At 42.1% G+C, this 19,525-nt stretch overlaps 1 protein-coding gene across 4 annotated transcripts in view; it reads right to left on the bottom strand.

The window, feature by feature from the left end:
- Positions 1-19,525, bottom strand: part of F2KP (fructose-2,6-bisphosphatase) — a 420,497-nt gene that overhangs the window by 258,875 nt on the left and 142,097 nt on the right. For all 4 annotated transcript variants that reach the window (XM_089378232.1, XM_089378231.1, XM_089378235.1 and 1 more), the window contains 2 exons: positions 4,481-4,579; positions 4,320-4,349 (listed from right to left, as the gene is read on the bottom strand). In XM_089378232.1, coding sequence (XP_089234358.1) covers positions 4,320-4,349; positions 4,481-4,579 — 129 coding nt within the window. The remainder of the gene's footprint in view (positions 1-4,319; positions 4,350-4,480; positions 4,580-19,525) is intronic.

Genomic DNA, 19,525 nt, shown 5'->3' with positions numbered 1-19,525 from the left:
ATTGTCAGTAACAGGAGGAACAAATCTAGATGCTCTCAGACCCCCTTGGGACTGATTTCCCCTAGAAACAATTCTGAGTGATAACCCCTCTGCTGACTCTGAACAGGCAAATGAGTCAGTGTACACACAACTGTTGGGAAGCCTGACTTATCTTATAGCCACTGGCCCCAATCTAAGATTTGCAGTCAACCATATTTTCATATGACAACCCCTGAGTCTGACCATTGGTGGCAGCCAAGAGAATTATAAGGCAGGTGAAGGATACCTTCAAGAATGGCATCCCAAATAGCAAAGAAAAAGATTTCTGATTTGCAGGTTATACAAATGCAGATTGATCTGTGACAGTTGATGACAGGAAATCCACTATAGGGTATCTTGTCAACCTTGGTAAAAGGGTAGTTTCATGGCTGAGTAAGAAGCAACATGCAGTATCATGATTCAATTTCCTTCACTAAAACTCAGTATAGGACAGCAGTGGGTGCAATTTGTGAGGCAATTTGGTTGAGAAGGATACTTGTTGATTTTGAGTCTACAATTTGATCCTACTACACTTTGTTATGATAATCAAAGTTTCCTTAAGTTGGCAAAGAACCTAGTTTTTCATGATTGCACAAAGCATGTGTAACTGCATTACCATGTCATCCAACAGCTTGTAGGGAATAAAGGAAATGAGCTGCAGTAATCTGCAACTCGATAGCAAACTGTAGATATATTTACCAAGGCTCTTAATCCATATAAGTATATGTGTAATTGTCATAATCAGTGAAGTACTTTACCCATTTAAGTTATGAAGCACGTGTTAGAATAAACTACATATGTTATGACTCTTTGCTATGCACATGAAGAGGTGACTCTTTGCTTTTCACTTAATTAAAGGTTAATGGAAATGTGTCTTAAGCTAAACTAAAAGTCATAACATATGTAGTTTATTCTAACACGTGCTTCATAACTTCAATGAGTAAAGTACTTCACTGGTTATGACACATTTCCATTAACCTTTAATTAAGTTTAAGTGAAAAGCAAAGAGTCACCTCTTCATGTACTACTACTAACAAAACTTATAACTTTTTAAAAGTAATAGCATTCCAACTCGTATGTTTTCTCTCTCACATAATTGGTGTACATGTTTTTCACAACTGTTTGTGTCCTTTGCATCCTCCACTCAAGGTCTAACATCAATTCCTAGAAACTAGCATGATGTTCATAAATCATTCTCATTTCCACTAATCAATTGTTTTCTACTTGGCCTGAATACCAAGCCTTATTTATTGTCTTTTAACAATCTCCTGTGATCATCCAATTTGAAGATTGGCTTCATTGTTTTTCAAGCAAACAAAAATATTTTCATTGGGTGTACAGGACTCCCTCACATCACAATTCTTTTGTGGCCATTGTTTCAATGCTCCTGTTTAGACTTTACTAACCGTCCACCCTGACGAGCGAGTGCCTTTCTGGGACAAAGAATTTCTTGTCAAACACAATTCTTCAAATTGAAAATTTGAAACCCCCGTGTTTATTTATATTTATACCAGCATCTAGTTTCTTAGGCAGGGATACAGAAAAGTCACTACCAGCTATGTTGCTGGAAACAGCCCCCAAAGTTCAAACTGGTGTACCCACCCATACCGAAAACTCAAAACATCAAAACATCACTGAAACACAACTGAAATGTGGCCATAATGCCTGTACGGCGTTTCCGGATTTCGAAATGCTGCCAACACCACTGAAACCTTTCAGCAAAATTTCAGCCCAAATCTGCCCAAATCAGTCCACAAACTAATTTATCTCTAATCAATGCATGCTCTAGTTCTGTTGAACGAGCACTTTGTTCTATTTTTGTTAATGAAGATGAGGATGAGGATTATTAGGATATGTATTTGTACTCGTCTTTAGCTCACGTATTATTTTATTTTCAGCACATATAGCCATGTATAAAGGCTGATTTTGGAATCTTGGATATATAGCCTCATCTATAAAGGAATTGGATTTTGCATCATGTAATCATCTATGAGAGTTAATATATACTGGGTTTTCCTTCAAGAATCTAAAATGTCACTTATGTGCCTCATTCTTTTTTTTCTTGTAACACAATGTTTTGTTAACTTATTTGAAAAAATAATTATGTACATACATATATATATGGTGTTTCGCCCAACGTTTTTATTTTGGGGGGTCACATTTCTAGCCATCCCTGTTTTGGAAACATCCAGACTTTTCCATATTTCATGTAACTTAGACAACCAGGTGCATTCAGGCAACAGTCCATCTCTCAATTATGTCTTTACTCAGATAATCAAGTTTATAGATCTACCTCAAATTTTTCGATATTAAATAGTGACTGATTCTGGATAGCAACTTCTTTAACCGTGCCCAGCATGTACACATACCTCCAACTACAAAAAGAGCAATTGTTGGATGACTAGAATCATCCACAACTCTCTAGCAACAAACTTAAAGACACTGTCTGGACAACAAGTTCACCACTCCAATATCTTTGCTGGGATAAATCTACAATCACACTGCCATCATGGGGATTGAATATTTGGAATAACAATGTCTACACTCAAATGATTGTAACTGACAGGAAACAAAATTATTGGCAGAGAAGTGAATCTAATTGTTAGTAGCATCCTGAACCAAGCAATGACCACAAAGTCTTATCATGAATAAAACTCTTCATCACATGTCATGTTTTCTACTCTTCTCATAGCAATTCATGTTTTCTACTCATCTCCTCTTTCCTTCTCCTACAAGGTATAAACAGATGGAAATGTTTCTTTGGCATTTCTTTCAGGCAAGAACGGCAGGAAAAGTGTCCTGCCTTTGACTTCTTGGGTCTCTGCACTTTGTCCAAAAAAGATGGAGAGCTCCACTTGACAAACATATATCATCAAGGCCATGAGCAGTAATGCACCCCAACAGAAGTCGTGCAGCACTGCATTCAGAATGCCACACATGTAACTAGTATGTCTGGCCCCTATGGTCTCTATGATATAGTCGGTGTGGCTGAAGCCTTTAAATTTTCAGTTTCATATGTTATCAAGAGGATATGGCAACTTTTGCAGTCGGTATTAAAACAGCTGCATTGGGATTATTTATACTATTGCTGAGAATGGGTTTGGCTGCACAATCAATTAGAACTTTCTAAATGGACCCTAACAGATATTTGTGCAGCACTACATTGGGAATGCCACACATGTAATAAATATGTCTGGCCTCTATGGTCTGTATGATAAATTCAGTATTGCTGAAGCCCTAAAATTTCAGGTTCATATGTTCTGAAGAGGATATGGAAAATCTTAGAGTTGGTACCAAAGCAGTTGCATTGGGATTGTTTATGCTATTGTCAAGGATGGGTTTGGCTGCACAATCAATTAGGACTTTCTCAATGGAAAGAGGAACGCATGGGTTAACTCGGTCCTTTGCAGGAAACAGTTGACAAAAGAAAGCTTTCATACATGGATAGAATTGTGCAACAAGGGCACAAACAAGTAGCTATTTTGGGGAGCTCATAATCAATCTTAAAGTCTTCAGGACATTGATTGATCTGCTTTTAGTACAATAAGTCCGATGATTCAGGATGATTGTTTCTTTAAGCTAAGTTTCGATGTTCAATGAACCTATTTGGGAGGATTGGAAAAGTTCAAAAGGAAAACAATTACATATTATGAATCCAAAGAACTTTATGATGAGATATGACCAATTGCTTCAATACCAAATTGCCTCAACAAGAAGTGGAATGTCCAAGATCACAAAATGAGGTTGAGCAAGAGGTGTCAAGGAATCTAATGTCCCACTCCCACTCTTCTTATATGACTTGAGTAGTAGGCTGTTTGGTCCTTCACATAATTTCAGTGATAAAGCATTGATTGAATTGCACTGGGCTTAGAAATGGATGTTGTTTGGCTTGACACAAACCTAAAAAGGTTGAACGTTCGATATGGAATAGTAAAGTTGCCAAAGCATTCTAGTATTGGATTGTTGCCCTGTTTGAAGTTAAACTAAAAGTTGTCAAAACATTCTAGTATTGAATTGTTGCCGTGTTTCAAGTTAAACTAAGTAAACCCCAATGTCAAGATATATAGAAGAAATGCACTCTTCTAACCAAGAGAACTGAAATTTATGGCAGTGGGGGTAAACTCTATATATATTGGATAAATCTGAAGCAGACAAACACAGGTAACAAAAAAATCAGATCTTTCATGATATACCCCAGGATCTAACAAAATATTTACCAGTTTTCTATGATACGATAAATAAGAACTTGGAATAAAAACATTTCTGAAATAAAGAGTCATTTTCAGAATGAAATGTGTTACCTGATTTAAACCATGCTTAATGCGACGATACTGTCAATAGCAGGATTAAAAAAATAGACTTAGTAAGGATGTGAAACTGATGAGAAATTATTAAAACAAATATTTTTCACTAGATAGAAAAAAATGAATGACAGAAAACTTTATAACGTCAAAAAGCATACCTTCCCAACATTGAAGTGCTTTGTATCATGGCCTAGCCATCGCAGATATCTAGTCAGCTTTGCTGCAGTGAAAGTTTTTCCTCGTGCGGGCAAACCGACCTGAAGCCACAGTCATTCAAGAATAAGCCAAAGTAATAATACAAATCCATAACGTTTAGAGTTGAATATGTTGAAAATCCATGAAATTCTTATCTGTTAATATGAGCAATCTGAAATAAAATTTCTTCTCACATAAACACACAATTTCTCTACTAGATGCAGCAGAATAGGAACAGAAATAAAAGCATAGTCACACAATTCAAAAACAAAAAATTGTCTAGGGAATCCAACTGGGAAAACCCTCTGCTTGTCTGAGAATTTTATTGATAGAGAAACTGAGCAATTGATCTCTTACAAAATACCACTGTTTCAATCTGAAAGACACACTTGTCTTTCCTGCTTGTTTTGAGCTTGAAACCCTTACAACACTGCTGATCTTTGTTGACCTCTACCAACATGTGTACAAGCTTCTCTTGGCACACCTTTCTCTCACAAGCTCCACGCACAAACTCGTGCTTCCTTTTGCTTGGTCTCACCAACTCGTGCTCATCAAAACAATAATTAAACTTGTGCCTTCGTTCCTCCTTTTAAAGGCAAATTGAATGGTTAAAATTAGTGAATTTTCTAATTAAGGAATGATTTTGTAATTAATTGAGTTAGCATGAGTTAACTGTTTGTACAACTCGTCCTATTTCAAGTCAACCACTTGAAACTCAATCAGTTGTGCTTTTCCTCAATCGACTCACACTAGAAAATCAAGAACTTGACTTTCAATTTCAACACGTCAGTTAACTGCAACCTAACTCGTGCTAAATTTTAGGGACTGATTCCTAAATTATAGGAACTCATCCTAATTTATAGGGAATCTCCTAATCTTTAGGAACTCAAGTCATGCACAAGAAGGAATTTGTTTTGGATCATATGATTAAGGCACAAATCAAGGAAGCATTTTCTCGCTAATGTTTTCAACACTCCCTCTTAGCGAGGAAAGTGTTCTTGGAAGAACCTCGTCCACTTGGATCTATCTTCAACTCTACCAAGTTCTCCGTTGCTACAGCTGCTCCCTCTGAACTAGAAGACTTCCCTGCTTTCTTCTGTGGAACCTACTTTGAAGACATGTTATTTCCCACCATGCTCTACGAGTCCACCACTTTAGTCATAAGTGCCATGTACCTTGTGTACTTGTGTGTCTGCTTCTTGATGTTGGAAGACTCAACTCTCTTCTAATCTCCCTTAACCAACTCCTCTACGTACTTACCTCGAAAGTTCCCTATTCTGGAACTCTCTCACTGAGTGGTTGCCTCCACTCGCCCTGAGCTATGGTCCTCATCATCATCCTGTTGTTGGTCAGCCCAATTGCCAACTAGCTTAACTTGAAACTAAGATACTGACTGACGCTCCATCTTGAGAGCTCTATCCTGCTCTCGCTCAACCACCACGTTTCTACTTTGTGCACTACTTGCCTTGTTGCTCAAGGCTACACATATCTCTACCTGCAACTTGTAGAGGTTCTTCACCCTCACACCTATTTGCTTCTTACATCCAGAAGCTAAGTGTTGGAGGTATGCCTTACTTCTGTTAAAGATGATATCATATCCCTTGTCCTCAAGGGTAGCTACTGAAACAAGATTCTACCTCAATCCTGGAACATAGAGAAAATCTCTGAGATGAAGAGAGTGTTGACCACTACGTGTCAACGACCCATAACAGTACACCCCCTTTTTCGCAAAAGGGATAGCGCCTGATCGATGTGTTCCTACCATCCAGCTATCATCGTCAGCCTGAGGATCATGTTATAATGTAAACCCATTATGCATGTGTATAATGTAAATAATCTCAGCAGATCCATGTCGTGTATGTAATTACCTAGGTAAACCTACTTTTCTAGTGACGATCTACATTCCGGGAGGTTTTTTGTCTCACCGATCCATTCTCGAATAGTCGATAGAGTTTTCCTTCAGCCTTACCCCAAAGCAGGAATGGATTTTGTCACTGGAATCTTAGGGGAGTCCTAGTGTTCTAGATCGTTATGTAAAAGTGATTTGGGAATAATCCTAACCATTTGGTTAGGTTATTTTATTACTGTTAAAATTGGCAACTAGGGCCAAACTCAATGTGGGTCATCTTATTCATGGCTGATAATATTTTTATTAGATTCCTCTCGTCAAGAGGTGTAGGATTGATCTAAAAATCATCCAATTTCGATAAGTATTTATAGAGATATGAATTTATTTTGATTACAGAATAATTATCAAGCCAACCAGCAACTCATGTAGGCTCAAAAGCCCAATAGATGCATCTATTCATCATCAACATTTGTATATAAATACAGGTGGTCTTTTCCTCATTTGGACACACATCTCATCACATCTCTCTCTCTCTCTCCTGCGCAGAAAAGAGGCTCTTCTCCTACTGCGCAGAAAGGGACTCTTCTCTCACACATGTGGAAGGAAGGACGCATAATTTAGGGTTGCAACTGCAGATCAGAAGTTTGACCAGTGTTGACCATCAGACTCTCTCTCAGAACTGCGTTGTAGGTGGAACTGACTCTCCTCAGAAGGCCACATTTTTTGGTGAAGGAATCAAGCCGATCCGACGGTCGGTTTGCAAGATATTGTCTGCCCTAGTTTAGGGCTGATCTAGGGTTTGTTGCTGCTGATGTAAATCAGATTTATGTACTATTTCTCTCTGCTGAATTATTGAAGATAAAGGAAGATTTGATCAAAGGGTTTCCCCATATTGGGGTTTGTCCTTGGCTAGCCGCCACATCTTGTGTCTCTTGTCTTGGCTTGTTTTCTGTCGATCATTTAATGTTCTATCTGCACTTTACTTACTGTACACGTGATTGCTAATCTATGGATAATAATAATAAAAAGTAGACTGCTCTAAGCATAGAACATACCATAACTTAACATGGTATCAGAGCTGAGGTGAAGACAAAGCCCGAGCAAGAGCAAGAGCAATCACCGAAGAGAAGATTGGCAAGGCTATCCTAAAAGAACTATGGGGTCCTCAACACTCTTCCCTGCCGAAGACAAGCTCCGTGAGAAGTCTGACTATCACGGATGGAAGATGTCTCTCGATCTAACCTTAGAAGATCAAGGAGTGTTGGACCATGTGAGAGGCAATATTGTTGAGCCTCCATCAAATGCACCCGCTGCTGCCAGGAACAAATGGAAAACCGGTGAAGTCAAAACAAAGAAGATCATCTGGGACTCTATCGACAAGCGCTTGGTGGCCTACATCTCCGACCTGAACACCTCCAAGGAAATCTATGATAGACTGGTGAGTTTATTTAAAGTTAATGATGCAAATCAAGTCTTGTTTCTTAGAAATAAGCTGAAGGAAATTAAGAAGGGCAAAGATGAGAGTATGCAAGCATACTTCTTAAGAATCACCGAGATCAAGAACGATCTCCTATCTATTGGGGAGATTATTACTAATAGGGAAATGGCACTCACGACTCTTGGAGGATTACCATCCGAATGGTACGTGTTCAAGACTACTCTTCTCAACAATAACGTAATTCCTGGTTTCGAGGAATTAATGGCAAGATGCATTCAAGAAGAAACAAGGATAGAAGAGCAAGAAATGCCCATGCCTAAAGGTCCTCCTGCTGCCTTTTCTTCTCATGCTAAGAAAAGAAATAATTTCGGGACTAAATCAAAAAGAAAGGTTGGACCTAAGGGTGGAAGAAAAGGACGATGTTACATTTGCGATAAAGCAGGTCACTATGCAAGGGAATGCCCTGATAGAAGGAACTCTCACCAGGACGACGATCAAAATCCCTCTCATGGCAATCAAAGGAATGGCAAATCTAATAGCAGAGGTAAAAGGAGTGTTGGAAATCAAGGAAGAGGACAACCATTCAAGAAGGCTAGAAATTCCAGGTATGAATCTAACACTGTTGACAATAAACAGGATGAATATTATCTACCAGTTGCTCTATCTACCTCTGCTCCTCCGGACTCACTGGGAAATTGGCTTATTGATAGTGGTGCCTCAAGGCACTTCACTGGTTACAAAGAAGTTCTCCATAATCTGATAGAGAAAGAAACTAACTTGGAAATTGTCCTTGGAGATAATATGAAATATCCCGTGAAACGTGTAGGCAATGTCTCTCTTAAATTGAATCAAGGTAATACAATCCACTTACAAGATGTATTATATGTACCTGACCTCAAAAAGAACCTGGTGTCCATCTCGGCAATGGAAGACAAAGGCTACAAGGTGACCTTCAGCGATGGCAAGGTACGTGTATGGAAAAACAATGTTAAAGATGCCTTTACTCTTGGGTTTCGAGTTGATTCATTATATCAGGTCAGTGGAAGTCCGCTAGGTGTCATGTCTTGTGACACATCTCTTCAGTCCAAACTTTGGCATCAGAGGTTTGCCCACCTTCATTATAAAGCTCTACCCGATGTAAGACAAATGGTGACAGGGATGCCCAAATTCCGAGTAGAGAAAGAAGGTGTATGTCCAAGATGTGCCGAAGGAAAGCTCAAAAGGGGACCATTCCCCTCAAGCCAAAGTAAGACCTCCGATATATTACAGTTGGTTCACTCAGACATATCTGGTATGATGCCTGTGAACTCCTTGGGAGGATATTCATATTACCTTACTTTTACAGATGACTATTCTCGAAAGACTTGGATATACTTCTTGAAAAAGAAGGATGAAGTGTTCTCTTGGTTTCGACACTTCAAATCCTTGATCGAGAATCAAACCGAAAAGAAGATCAAGATCTTAAGGACTGATAATGGGACTGAATATGAATCTAACGAGTTTCATGATTTTTGTAAAGAGGCTGGCATTAAGAGGGAGACTACTACACCATATACTCCTGAACAGAATGGTGTGGCAGAAAGGAAGAACCGTACGATTGTGGAAGTTGTCTGTGCCATGCTCCATGATCAAAGACTTCCGAAGTTTCTATGGGCCGAAGCTGCAAACACCACCGTATATGTACAAAACCGATGCCCTCATCAAGCATTGGGTTCCAAGACTCCTGAAGAAATGTTCACCGATAAGAAACCTGACGTATCTCATTTTAGAATTTTTGGAAGCCCTGTATATTTTCATGTGCCGAAAGAGAAAAGGAATAAATTGGGTGCATCTGGAAAGAAAGGAATCTTCGTGGGCTATGGTGAAAATACTAAGGGCTATAGAATCTATGTAGCCGGTCAAAGGGAAGTCGTGATTAGTCATGATGTCACCTTTGACGAAGATATGGCTCTCAACAAGGTGAACAATCTTCCTACTTTAAGGAGCTCTCAAGAAGCTGACACCAGGGAACCAAAAGAAAAAGATGATGTAACAATGCCCGATGTGGATGAACCCATGGATCCTATTGATCCACCTGAGCCTTCCTCTTCTAGGAAGAGGCCCTCTTGGCTTAGGGGGCTACTCGATGATGCTGAAGGACACACTGCACCCCGAGGAACCTTCTGTGAAAGTAAGAAACCTAATAGGTATCAGGGATACCTAACCATCATGAGCACGATCATACAAAATGAGCCTTCATCATTCTTAGATGCCGTCAAGCATCAAGTATGGAAGGATGCTATGACCGAAGAATATGAGTCTATTATGAAGAATGATGTCTGGGACAGCGTTGCACGAAGCGCCCCCCCCCCCCCCCCCCCCGGTTCCAAGCCCCGAAGCGCGTCCCGTACGGAAGCGCCTAGGAAGCTTGGCCGGAAGCGCGCTTCCGAAATTTTTAGACGCTTCCTGGAAATTTGGAAGCTTTGGCGCTTCCGAAGCGCCGAAGCGCGCTTCGTACGGCGCTTCCTAGACGCTTCCCAGGCGCTTCCCAGACGCTTCCAGGACGCTTCCAGAAAAGCTTCCAGAAAAGCTTCCGGAAAAGCATTTAGAAAATCGTTTTTTTTTCAATTTTTTTTTTAAATTTTAGGTGAGTTTGCTTGTTGGGGGTGGGTCCACCTTGGGTTAGGGTGACAAATGAAAGCAAAAAAAAATATAAATATAGCAGATGCTCCCTCATGGTAATGTTAAATTCTTAAAGTAAAAGTGACATTCTCCTTTATTTTTCATTTTCATCCTTTTACTTAAATTTTTAACATTACCATGAAATGACTCAGAATGTTTGAGAGTGGTTCCAGCCTCATTGGACTTCATATGGAGAAAATATAATTTCATATCCTATTCAAAATTCAGCAGACTTAACAGTTTTCAGGTATTCAGGATCAATGGGATTGTGGCATTTCATTAGATTATATCAAGTATGAAGGTATGCGATTAGCATTTAATCAAGAGCACCAAGCCCTATATGTACCCTGGTGTTGGTGGTGTTAATTGTTGAACTCCTTTGTCACGCGGCACACCCTTAGCAAAAAATTACCTTTCAATCAAGTCAAAATCATCGATCAAACATGTTAAGCTTTTTCTACCATATTTTAAGTCTTGAATTAGGTAGTTTGATCAAAATTGGGCAATGTTGACTAATATCCCTAGACAATCGAGGTAGAGGCAAAGGCTAGACAAGAGGAGAAGAATCTAGATTCTAGATCATTAATGTACAATGGATGTTATATCTATCTTGATTTATGCAAAAATATGCATGTTTTCATGTCTTCTACAATTAATTTGGTATTTGGAATGTTTGTTTTGAGTATAAATGCAAAAAAATATAAAAATATATATATATATATATAGCAGACGCTTCCGCGGACGCTTCGCTTCCTAGATTTTTGGAAAATGACGCTTCCACGCTTCCGCTTCCGCTTCCGCTTCGCTCCCGCTTCGTGTAACATTGGTCTGGGAAGTAGTTCCCAGACCCCAGGACAAGACAGTTGTCACTTCTAAATGGCTTTACAAGATAAAGCATGCAGCAGATGGAAGTACAGAAAAGTATAAGGCTCGTTTTGTCGCTCGTGGCTTCTCCCAGAAGGAAGGTATAGACTATGACGAGATATTTGCACCTGTTGCTAGATATACCACCATCCACTCGATCATAGCCCTTGCGGCTACACAAGGATGGAATCTACATCAGATGGATGTAAAGACCGCGTTCCTACATGGTTCAATCAAAGAAGAGGTCTATGTGGAGCAACCCGAAGGATTTGAGATTCATGATTGAAAATCTCATGTGTGTAGGTTGAAGAAGGCCCTCTATGGGCTGAAGCAAGCACCCCGAGCATGGTATGAGAGGATCGATAGCTACTTGATGAAGCTAGGATTCACTAGGAGTGAAGCCGATCCTAACCTTTACTTTAAGGTTGTAGATGACAAACCTCTCATACTGGTGTTGTATGTTGACGACCTCTTCCTAACAGGTGCAGACCCTCTCATTCACAAATGTAAGAGGGAGTTGGCTTCTGAATTTGAAATGAAGGACCTAGGACTGATGCACTATTTCCTAGGACTTGAAGTTTGGCAGAAGCCAGGGGAAATTTTCCTATCTCAAGGAAAATATGTGGTGAAGATTCTGGAAAGATTCGGTATGGTGGACTGCAAGCCCGTAACTACCCCAATGGAGTTTGACTTCAAAAAGTTAAGCGGTAGTGCTGCTGGACCTGTTTTACGAAATGCCACCGAGTATCAGCAACTCGTCGGAGCATTAATGTTCTTAGTGAACTCCCGTCCAGATATATGCTTTGCAGTCAACACATTAAGTCAACATATGGTTGAACCTCACCACATACATTGGATTGGTGCCAAGAATCTGTTAAGATATCTTCGTGGTGCAATTACTTATGGGTTGAGATACACTGCTGGAGATGTGAGACTACTTGGATACATTGATGCTGATTGGGCAGGCAATGTGGTGGATCGTAAGAGCACTTCTAGGTGTTGTTTCTCCTTGGGATCTGCTTCGATATCCTGGATGAGCAAGAAGCAGAAATCGGTGGCTTTGAGCACCGCCAAAGCAGAGTATATTGCTGCTAGCATGGCCTCCTATGAGGCAGTCTGGTTGCGAAAGCTCTTCAGTGAGTTGTTTGGATTTACATTGGATACCATCATGATCCTATGTGACAACCAAAGTGGGATTCGTTTGTCAGAGAATCCCGTATTTCATGATCGCTCCAAGCATATCGATATCAGGTACCACTATATTCGAGATATGGTGCAGTGAGGAGCAATAAGGCTCCAACATATCGGTACAGATGAACAGGTCACCGACATTCTGACAAAGCCCCTAGGGAAGGTCAAATTCCTGACTTTCTGAGAATGACTTGGTGTCGTTCAAAGACCCTCTAATGAGGGTCCTGTATGATGTATTGAGCTCTGGGAGCTCCGGGGGGGCGCGGGGTACTTCTTGGAGCGACATATGACCACAGGGTGACTCACCATCCCCTGGTGGTGCACCTTGTGCAAGGTAAAAGGATCAAACTTTCCCTGTGACACCCCGTGGCGACTATGGAATAGGATGATTAGTTCTCCTGTGGGCCTGGATGATGTGTTCTCCATGGCGATTGTGGACAAGATGATTCGCTCTCTTTTGGGACAGGATGATTTGCTCTCTTGTGGACACGATCATTCGCTCTCCTGTGGACAAGATGATTCGCTCTCTTGTGGGACAAGATGATTTGCTCTCTTGTGGGACAGGATGATTCGCTCTCCTGTGGACAGGGTTGATTAGTTCTCCTGTCGAGGCATCCTACCCATGCAGTCTAGGACTCATGGGAAGTACCTCTCATCTGATCAATGAGCAGGGAAATGAGGATAGGGACCATAGTAGTACCGATGGACGCATCGCTGTATCTACCGTACTCCTTATGCTAGGATGACTTTCATTGATCTGGGATCAATGATACTGGTCTAGGACCAGTGGTAGGAATTGTACCCACTATGACACTGACTTCGGGTTGGTTGAGGACTGGTCGGGGACCAGTGGTACACACTCTGAGACTGACTTTGAGTCAGTGGAGGATGTATGATACATCCTCGATCATTTCTTCTTATTCATAATTCGGGCAAAGCAAAGCAGAGCAAAGCAAGACAGAGCAGAGCAGATCAGATCAGAACAGGGCAGAACAAAAAAGAGCAAAGTAGGCAGAATAGAGCAAAGTAGAGCAGGGGTCAAGTTGTACAGGGTAGTGCATTTGATAGATGAATAGTAGCGACCGACAGACGAATTGCAGATGGAGTTCTCCCTAGTTGAGAGGGAGTGTTAAAATTGGCAACTAGGGCCAAACTCCATGTGGGTCATCTTATTCATGGCTGATAATATTTTTATTAGATTCCTCTCGTCGAGAGGTGTAGGATTGATCTAAAGATCATCCAATTCCGATAAGTATTTATGGAGATATGAATTTATTTTGATTATGGAATAATTATCAAGCCGACCAACAACTCATGTAGGCTCAGAAGCCCAACAGACGCATCTATTCATCATCAACATTTGTATATAAATACAGGAGGTCTTTTCCTCATTTGGACACACATCTCATCACATCTCTCTGTTGAAATTTGGTACCGGAGGACAGGTGGTTCCCTTAGGCTTTGATCTTTGGCCTAGGGAAAAGTGTCCAAAAGAATTTAATTTTTCTCCTAAAGTAACTTTATAATTTTTATAAAGTTAAATCTAATTTAAAAGTGACTTTAAGTGATAAAGTTACTAAGTCTAATTTTAAAGTGACTTTTATAAAGTCAATGAAAAATTAGAAAAGAAAAGTGACTTTGGAAATAAATGACTAAGTGGGTCTTTATTAAAGTGGGGTGAACTAAAAAATAGAAAGTGAGATTTAAATGAGCATTTAATCTCAGCCATTGATCTAAATCTATTTCAGCCATTGGATTTAGGGATCACCCAAAAGTCACTTAGGGTTGGGTTAAGGGAGGAAAAGGAGGAAAAGATCATTTATTCTTTCATGAGCAGATTGAGAGAAGGAGAGCAAGAGAGCAAGGGAGATTTCTGGACAGCTGAAAGCGGAGTTTCAGCAAAGCGGAGTTTCAGCAGAGCGGAGTTTCAGCAGCCGAAAGCGGTGTATCAGCAACAGCAGCTGTGTATCAGCAACAGCAGCGGTGTATCAGCAACAGCAGCGGTGTATCAGCAGCTGTGTATCAGCAACGGTGTAACAGCAGCTGAGAGCGGTGTAACAGCGACAATGTTTCAGCAAGGCTGAGATAAGTTGTAAAAGTCTGTTTGTTGATTTTTTGCTGAACATTTCTCTCACTATAAAAAGGCATTTTCCAGAAATAAAGAAGAGCTCTCAAACTGGTTTTCCCCAAGAGTTGTAGGGGGTTTTTCCAGGGTCACATTGACCAAAAATCTCAGTGTTTAAATGTGTTTTAATGGCTGTTTATTACTGCTGATTTTTATTTCTGCAATTTCCAACATTCTGTAAAATTTCCAGAATTTGTGTTTTCAGCAAATTTATTTTTTCCAGCTTGTTAAATGTATGGTTATGGGAAAGGGCATTTAACTATATGGGAGAAATAAGGAGAAACTGAAAACCGGGGTGGGAAAACAGAAATTTCTACATGGTATCAGAGGTTGAGTGCTGAAGGGCAGTTTGGGACAGCAAAAGAAAAAAATTACAGCTGCTGATTTTTCACTCGGAAAATTACAGCAAGCTGATTTTTTTATAAACAGCAGTTTTATCTTTACCACAGCAGTGCTATTTTTCAGTTTTAGGACAGCAAGATGTCATTGGGATTGAGGGTGGAGGATAGGTTGGATGGGCATACAAATTACAGCGTTTGGAATGAGAGAATGCAGAGTATCTTTGAGGAGGCAGAAGTCTGGGATATCATGGTGCATACAGCATAGCACCCTGTTGTTGTGCCTACTGATGCAATTCAGTTGACAGTTTATAATAGAAAGAACAACAAGGGTAAGAGGTTGATTCTAGACGGAATCAAAGACCATTGCATTCCTCATGTGAGAGGAAAGAGCAATGCCCATGAGATGTGGACAACATTGTCCAATCTCTACCAGAGTACCAATGAGAACCGGAAGATGGTCCTGAAGGAGAAGCTGAAGAACATTAAGATGGGTAATGATAGTGCAGCTGGATATCTCACAAAGATTACCAATGTGAGAGATGAGTTGGCAGCGATTGGAGAGGCCATTCCACCCACTGAGTTGGTGCGGATTGCAGTGAATGGCCTCCCCCGTTCATGGTTGAACTTTGCTGATGGGGTTTGTGCACGTGAGACCCTTCCCACATGGGAGAGGTTTTGGGATGATTGCATTCAGACAGAGATCAGGAAAGGACAGCTTGGGGCAGCCAAGCCAGTTGAGCAGGATGAGGACGTAGCACTGGTGGCAAGAGGCAAGAAAGGCAAAGGGAAGAAGCAGGCTTCCACAAGCGGTGGTGGGGGCAAAGGCAAAAGTAAAGGTAAACAGGGGAACACACAGAAGGACTATTCCAAGGTGAAGTGTTGGAATTGTCAGAAGATGGGACACTATGCAGTTGTGTGTCCGGAGAAGAAGAAGAAGAAGGGGAAGAACTAGGACGTGGCAGCTTCAGCAGAGATTGAGGACTTTGCAGGTCGTTTTGACCGGGAGTTTGCGTTCACTACATGTGAGTCCTCTAGTGCAGGATCACCTGCCACACAGGTTCAGAGGGAGCATGATTTTCCCTCGATCAGCGGAGCATCTTCAGGTATCTGGTATGTGGACAGTGGGGCTTCACGTCACATGACAGGAGTCCGGAAGTACTTCTCAGAGCTTTCAGAGAGTGGCACTGATATTGAGGTAGTACTCGGTGATGACAGAGTTGTTAGAGCAGTCGGGGTGGGGACACTGACATTTCAGAAGGAGTCCAGACCTCCCTTGAAAGTGTCAGATGTTCTTTATGTGCCAGGGATGAGGAAGAACCTCATATCCGTCTCAGCTTTGGAGGACAGAGGATATGAGGTACTGTTCAGGGGAGGACAAGTGTTGATGTATCCCAGGGGCACTCCAGCTGATTCAGCTAGAGTGATAGGTGTACGCCATGCAAAGGTGTACAAGTTTGCATTCCAGCGCCTTTTGGCATTGAGCAGTAGTACCGACAGCAGAGCTAGCAGTTCTGAGCTGTGTGAGATTTGGCACCGCAGGATGGGACATATGTATCATGGAGCCTTGAGGACATTGCGGGAGATCACTACAGGTGTGCCAGATTTCAGTACTGATCACTTTGATACTTGCAGAGGTTGTGCGATGGGCAAGTTTGCCAAATCCCCTTTTCCCAGCAGTGACAGCAGAGCGACTGGGATACTTGATTTGATTCATTACGATGTGAGCGGTCGGATGTCTCATGTTTCCTTGAGTGGATATGAGTACTATGTTGTATTCATTTATGATCACTCCAGGAGGACCTGGATTTATTTCTTGAAGACCAAGAGTGAGGTCTTCAAGCGGTTTCAGGAGTTTAGAGCTCTTGTGGAGACACAGGCAGGTCGGAAGATCAAGTCCCTGAGGTCGGACAATGGAGGAGAGTACACCCTTGGAGAGTTTGTTGATTATTGTGCGGAGGCAGGCATTAGGAGGGAGTTCACTGTTCCCTACAACCCCCAGCAGAACGGGGTTGCGGAGAGGAAGAACAGATCCATCATAGGGGCTGCCAAAGCCATGTTACATGATCAGGGGTTGCCATTGTTCTTGTGGGCAGAGGCCTGCAACACAGTTGTTTACTTGCAGAACAGGAGTCCGCATCGTGCCTTGGGGCACATGACTCCGGAGGAGGCTTTCTCTGGGAAGAAGCCTGATCTTGGTCATCTTCATATCTTTGGATGCATTACATACTCCTATATACCCAAGGAGAAGAGGACCAAACTAGAGCCCACCGCAGAGAAGGGTATATTTGTGGGCTACAGTGAGACCTCAAAGGCCTTTCGGGTTTACATTCCTGCACAGAGGAGAGTTGTTGTCAGACGGGATGTGAAGTTCGAGGAGGACAGGGCCTTTAGGAGGTCACGGGAGTTAGAGTATCTGGATCAGCCAGACCCTCAGCAACAGTTGAGTCAGTCGCAGGGATCAAGTGGGCAGGGATCAGGAGGATCCGGAGGTACATCTATGAGGATGTCAGGTCCATCAGTGAGCAGTGGCTCGCCGAGCCAGAGGGGTGGTGCTCCGGGCAGCATGCAGAGCAGTTCACAGAGCAGTTCACTAGGGAGTCCACTGATGGACAGTTCACATGGTACCTTAGCTTCTACAGGTTCAGGTGCAGGCAGGAGGACAGCAGACAGACAGTCAGGAGTTCAGGCTACTGATGGTGATGAGGAGGAGGAGTTTCATTCTCCTATGGGAGAAGCATGCTCAGGGAAGAGGAAGCCCAAGTGGCTTCAGGACACCTTGAGAGATGCCACATCTGTTGCTGAGCCGAAGAGGCCGGTCAGAGAGAGTAGACCACCTGAGAGGTTTTGTAGTTATATGGCGATGGTTACCAGCATCCTTGACTCTGAGCCTTCTAGCTATGAGGAGGCAGCTAGCCAGCAGGTCTGGAGAGAGGCCATGCAGGAGGAGTATTCTTCTATCATGAAGAATGATGTTTGGGAGGTGGTGCCGAGGCCTGAGGGCAAATCCGTGGTTACTTCCAGATGGCTTTACAAGGTAAAGCATGCTGCAGATGGCAGCATTGAGAAATTCAAAGCAAGGTTTGTGGCTAGAGGGTTCTCCCAGGTAGAGGGAGTTGATTATGAGGAGACCTTCGCTCCCGTGGCTCGATATACTTCGATACGCTCCATTATATCGATAGCAGCAGAGATGGGTTGGAAGATCCACCAGATGGATGTGAAGACCGCATTTCTCAATGGCTTCATACAGGAGGAGGTGTACATTGAGCAGCCACAGGGCTTTGAGGTGCATGGGAAGGAGTCCCATGTGTGCAGACTGAAGAAGGCCCTTTATGGCCTGAAGCAAGCTCCCAGAGCTTGGTACTCCAGGATAGATACATATTTGCAGGGGATGGGTTTCACAAAGAGTGAGGCAGATCCGAACCTTTGCTTTATTGTGATTGGTGAGGAGCCTCTCATTCTGGTGCTGTATGTGGATGACTTGGTCATTACAGGTGCAGAGAGACTCATAGAGCACTGCAAAAGAGATCTTGCGGCGGAGTTTGAGATGAAGGACATCGGCTTGATGCATTACTTTTTGGGTTTGGAGGTGTGGCAGGAGGAGGGGCATTTCTTCCTAGGGCAGGGGAAGTATATTGTGGACATCCTTAGCAGATTCCACATGGAGGATTGTAGACCCATGTCGACACCGATGATCAGCAACTGGAAGAAGCTTCATGCTTCGGATTCCGAGTTGGTGGATCCCACATTGTACAGGCAGCTGATTGGTTCCTTGATGTATTTGGTCAACACTAGACCAGATATATGTTTTGCAGTCAACACGATGAGTCAGTTTATGTGTGAGCCTAGGAAGGTTCACTGGGTGGCTGCAAAACACATTTTGCGGTACTTGCAGGGGACAGTGGATTATGGTCTGGACTACAGGCAGGGAGATGGAGTGAGATTGGCAGGATACACTGATTCTGATTGGGCAGGTTGTGCTTCTGATAGGAAGAGCACTTCAGGGTGCTGTTTTGGGTTGGGTTCAGCAGTACTGTCATGGTTCAGCCGGAAGCAGCAGTCAGTAGCACTAAGTTCAGCGGAAGCAGAGTATATGGCAGCCAGTCTAGCTAGTTGTGAGGCAATCTGGCTTCGCAAGATGTTGATTGGCTTATTTGGTCAGCCGTTGAGACCTTCAGTGATTTACTGTGATAATTAGAGTTGCATTAAACTCACGGAGAATCCAGTATTTCATGACAGGTCAAAGCATTTCGGGATCAGATATCATTTCATCAGAGACTATGTTCAGAAGGGAGCTGTGAAGCTTGAGTATATTTCCACTGATGAGCAGATTGTAGATATTCTTACCAAAGCCTTACCACGGGGCAAGCATGTCTATTTCAGAGACAAGATGGGTGTGGTGAGGAACACCTTCCTCGGTAAGAGGGAGTGTTGAAATTTGGTACCGGAGGACAGGTGGTTCCCTTAAGCTTTGATCTTTGGCCTAGGGAAAAGTGTCCAAAAGAATTTAATTTTTCTCATAAAGTAACTTTATAATTTTTA

Source organism: Pinus tabuliformis, chromosome J, assembly GCF_031772625.1.
Source record: "Pinus tabuliformis cultivar Carrire ecotype Pingquan chromosome J, CPIR1, whole genome shotgun sequence".
Taxonomy (NCBI): Eukaryota; Viridiplantae; Streptophyta; class Pinopsida; order Pinales; family Pinaceae; genus Pinus; species Pinus tabuliformis.
Note: the sequence above shows the minus strand (reverse complement) of the source record. Positions and strands in the feature narration are given on the sequence as shown.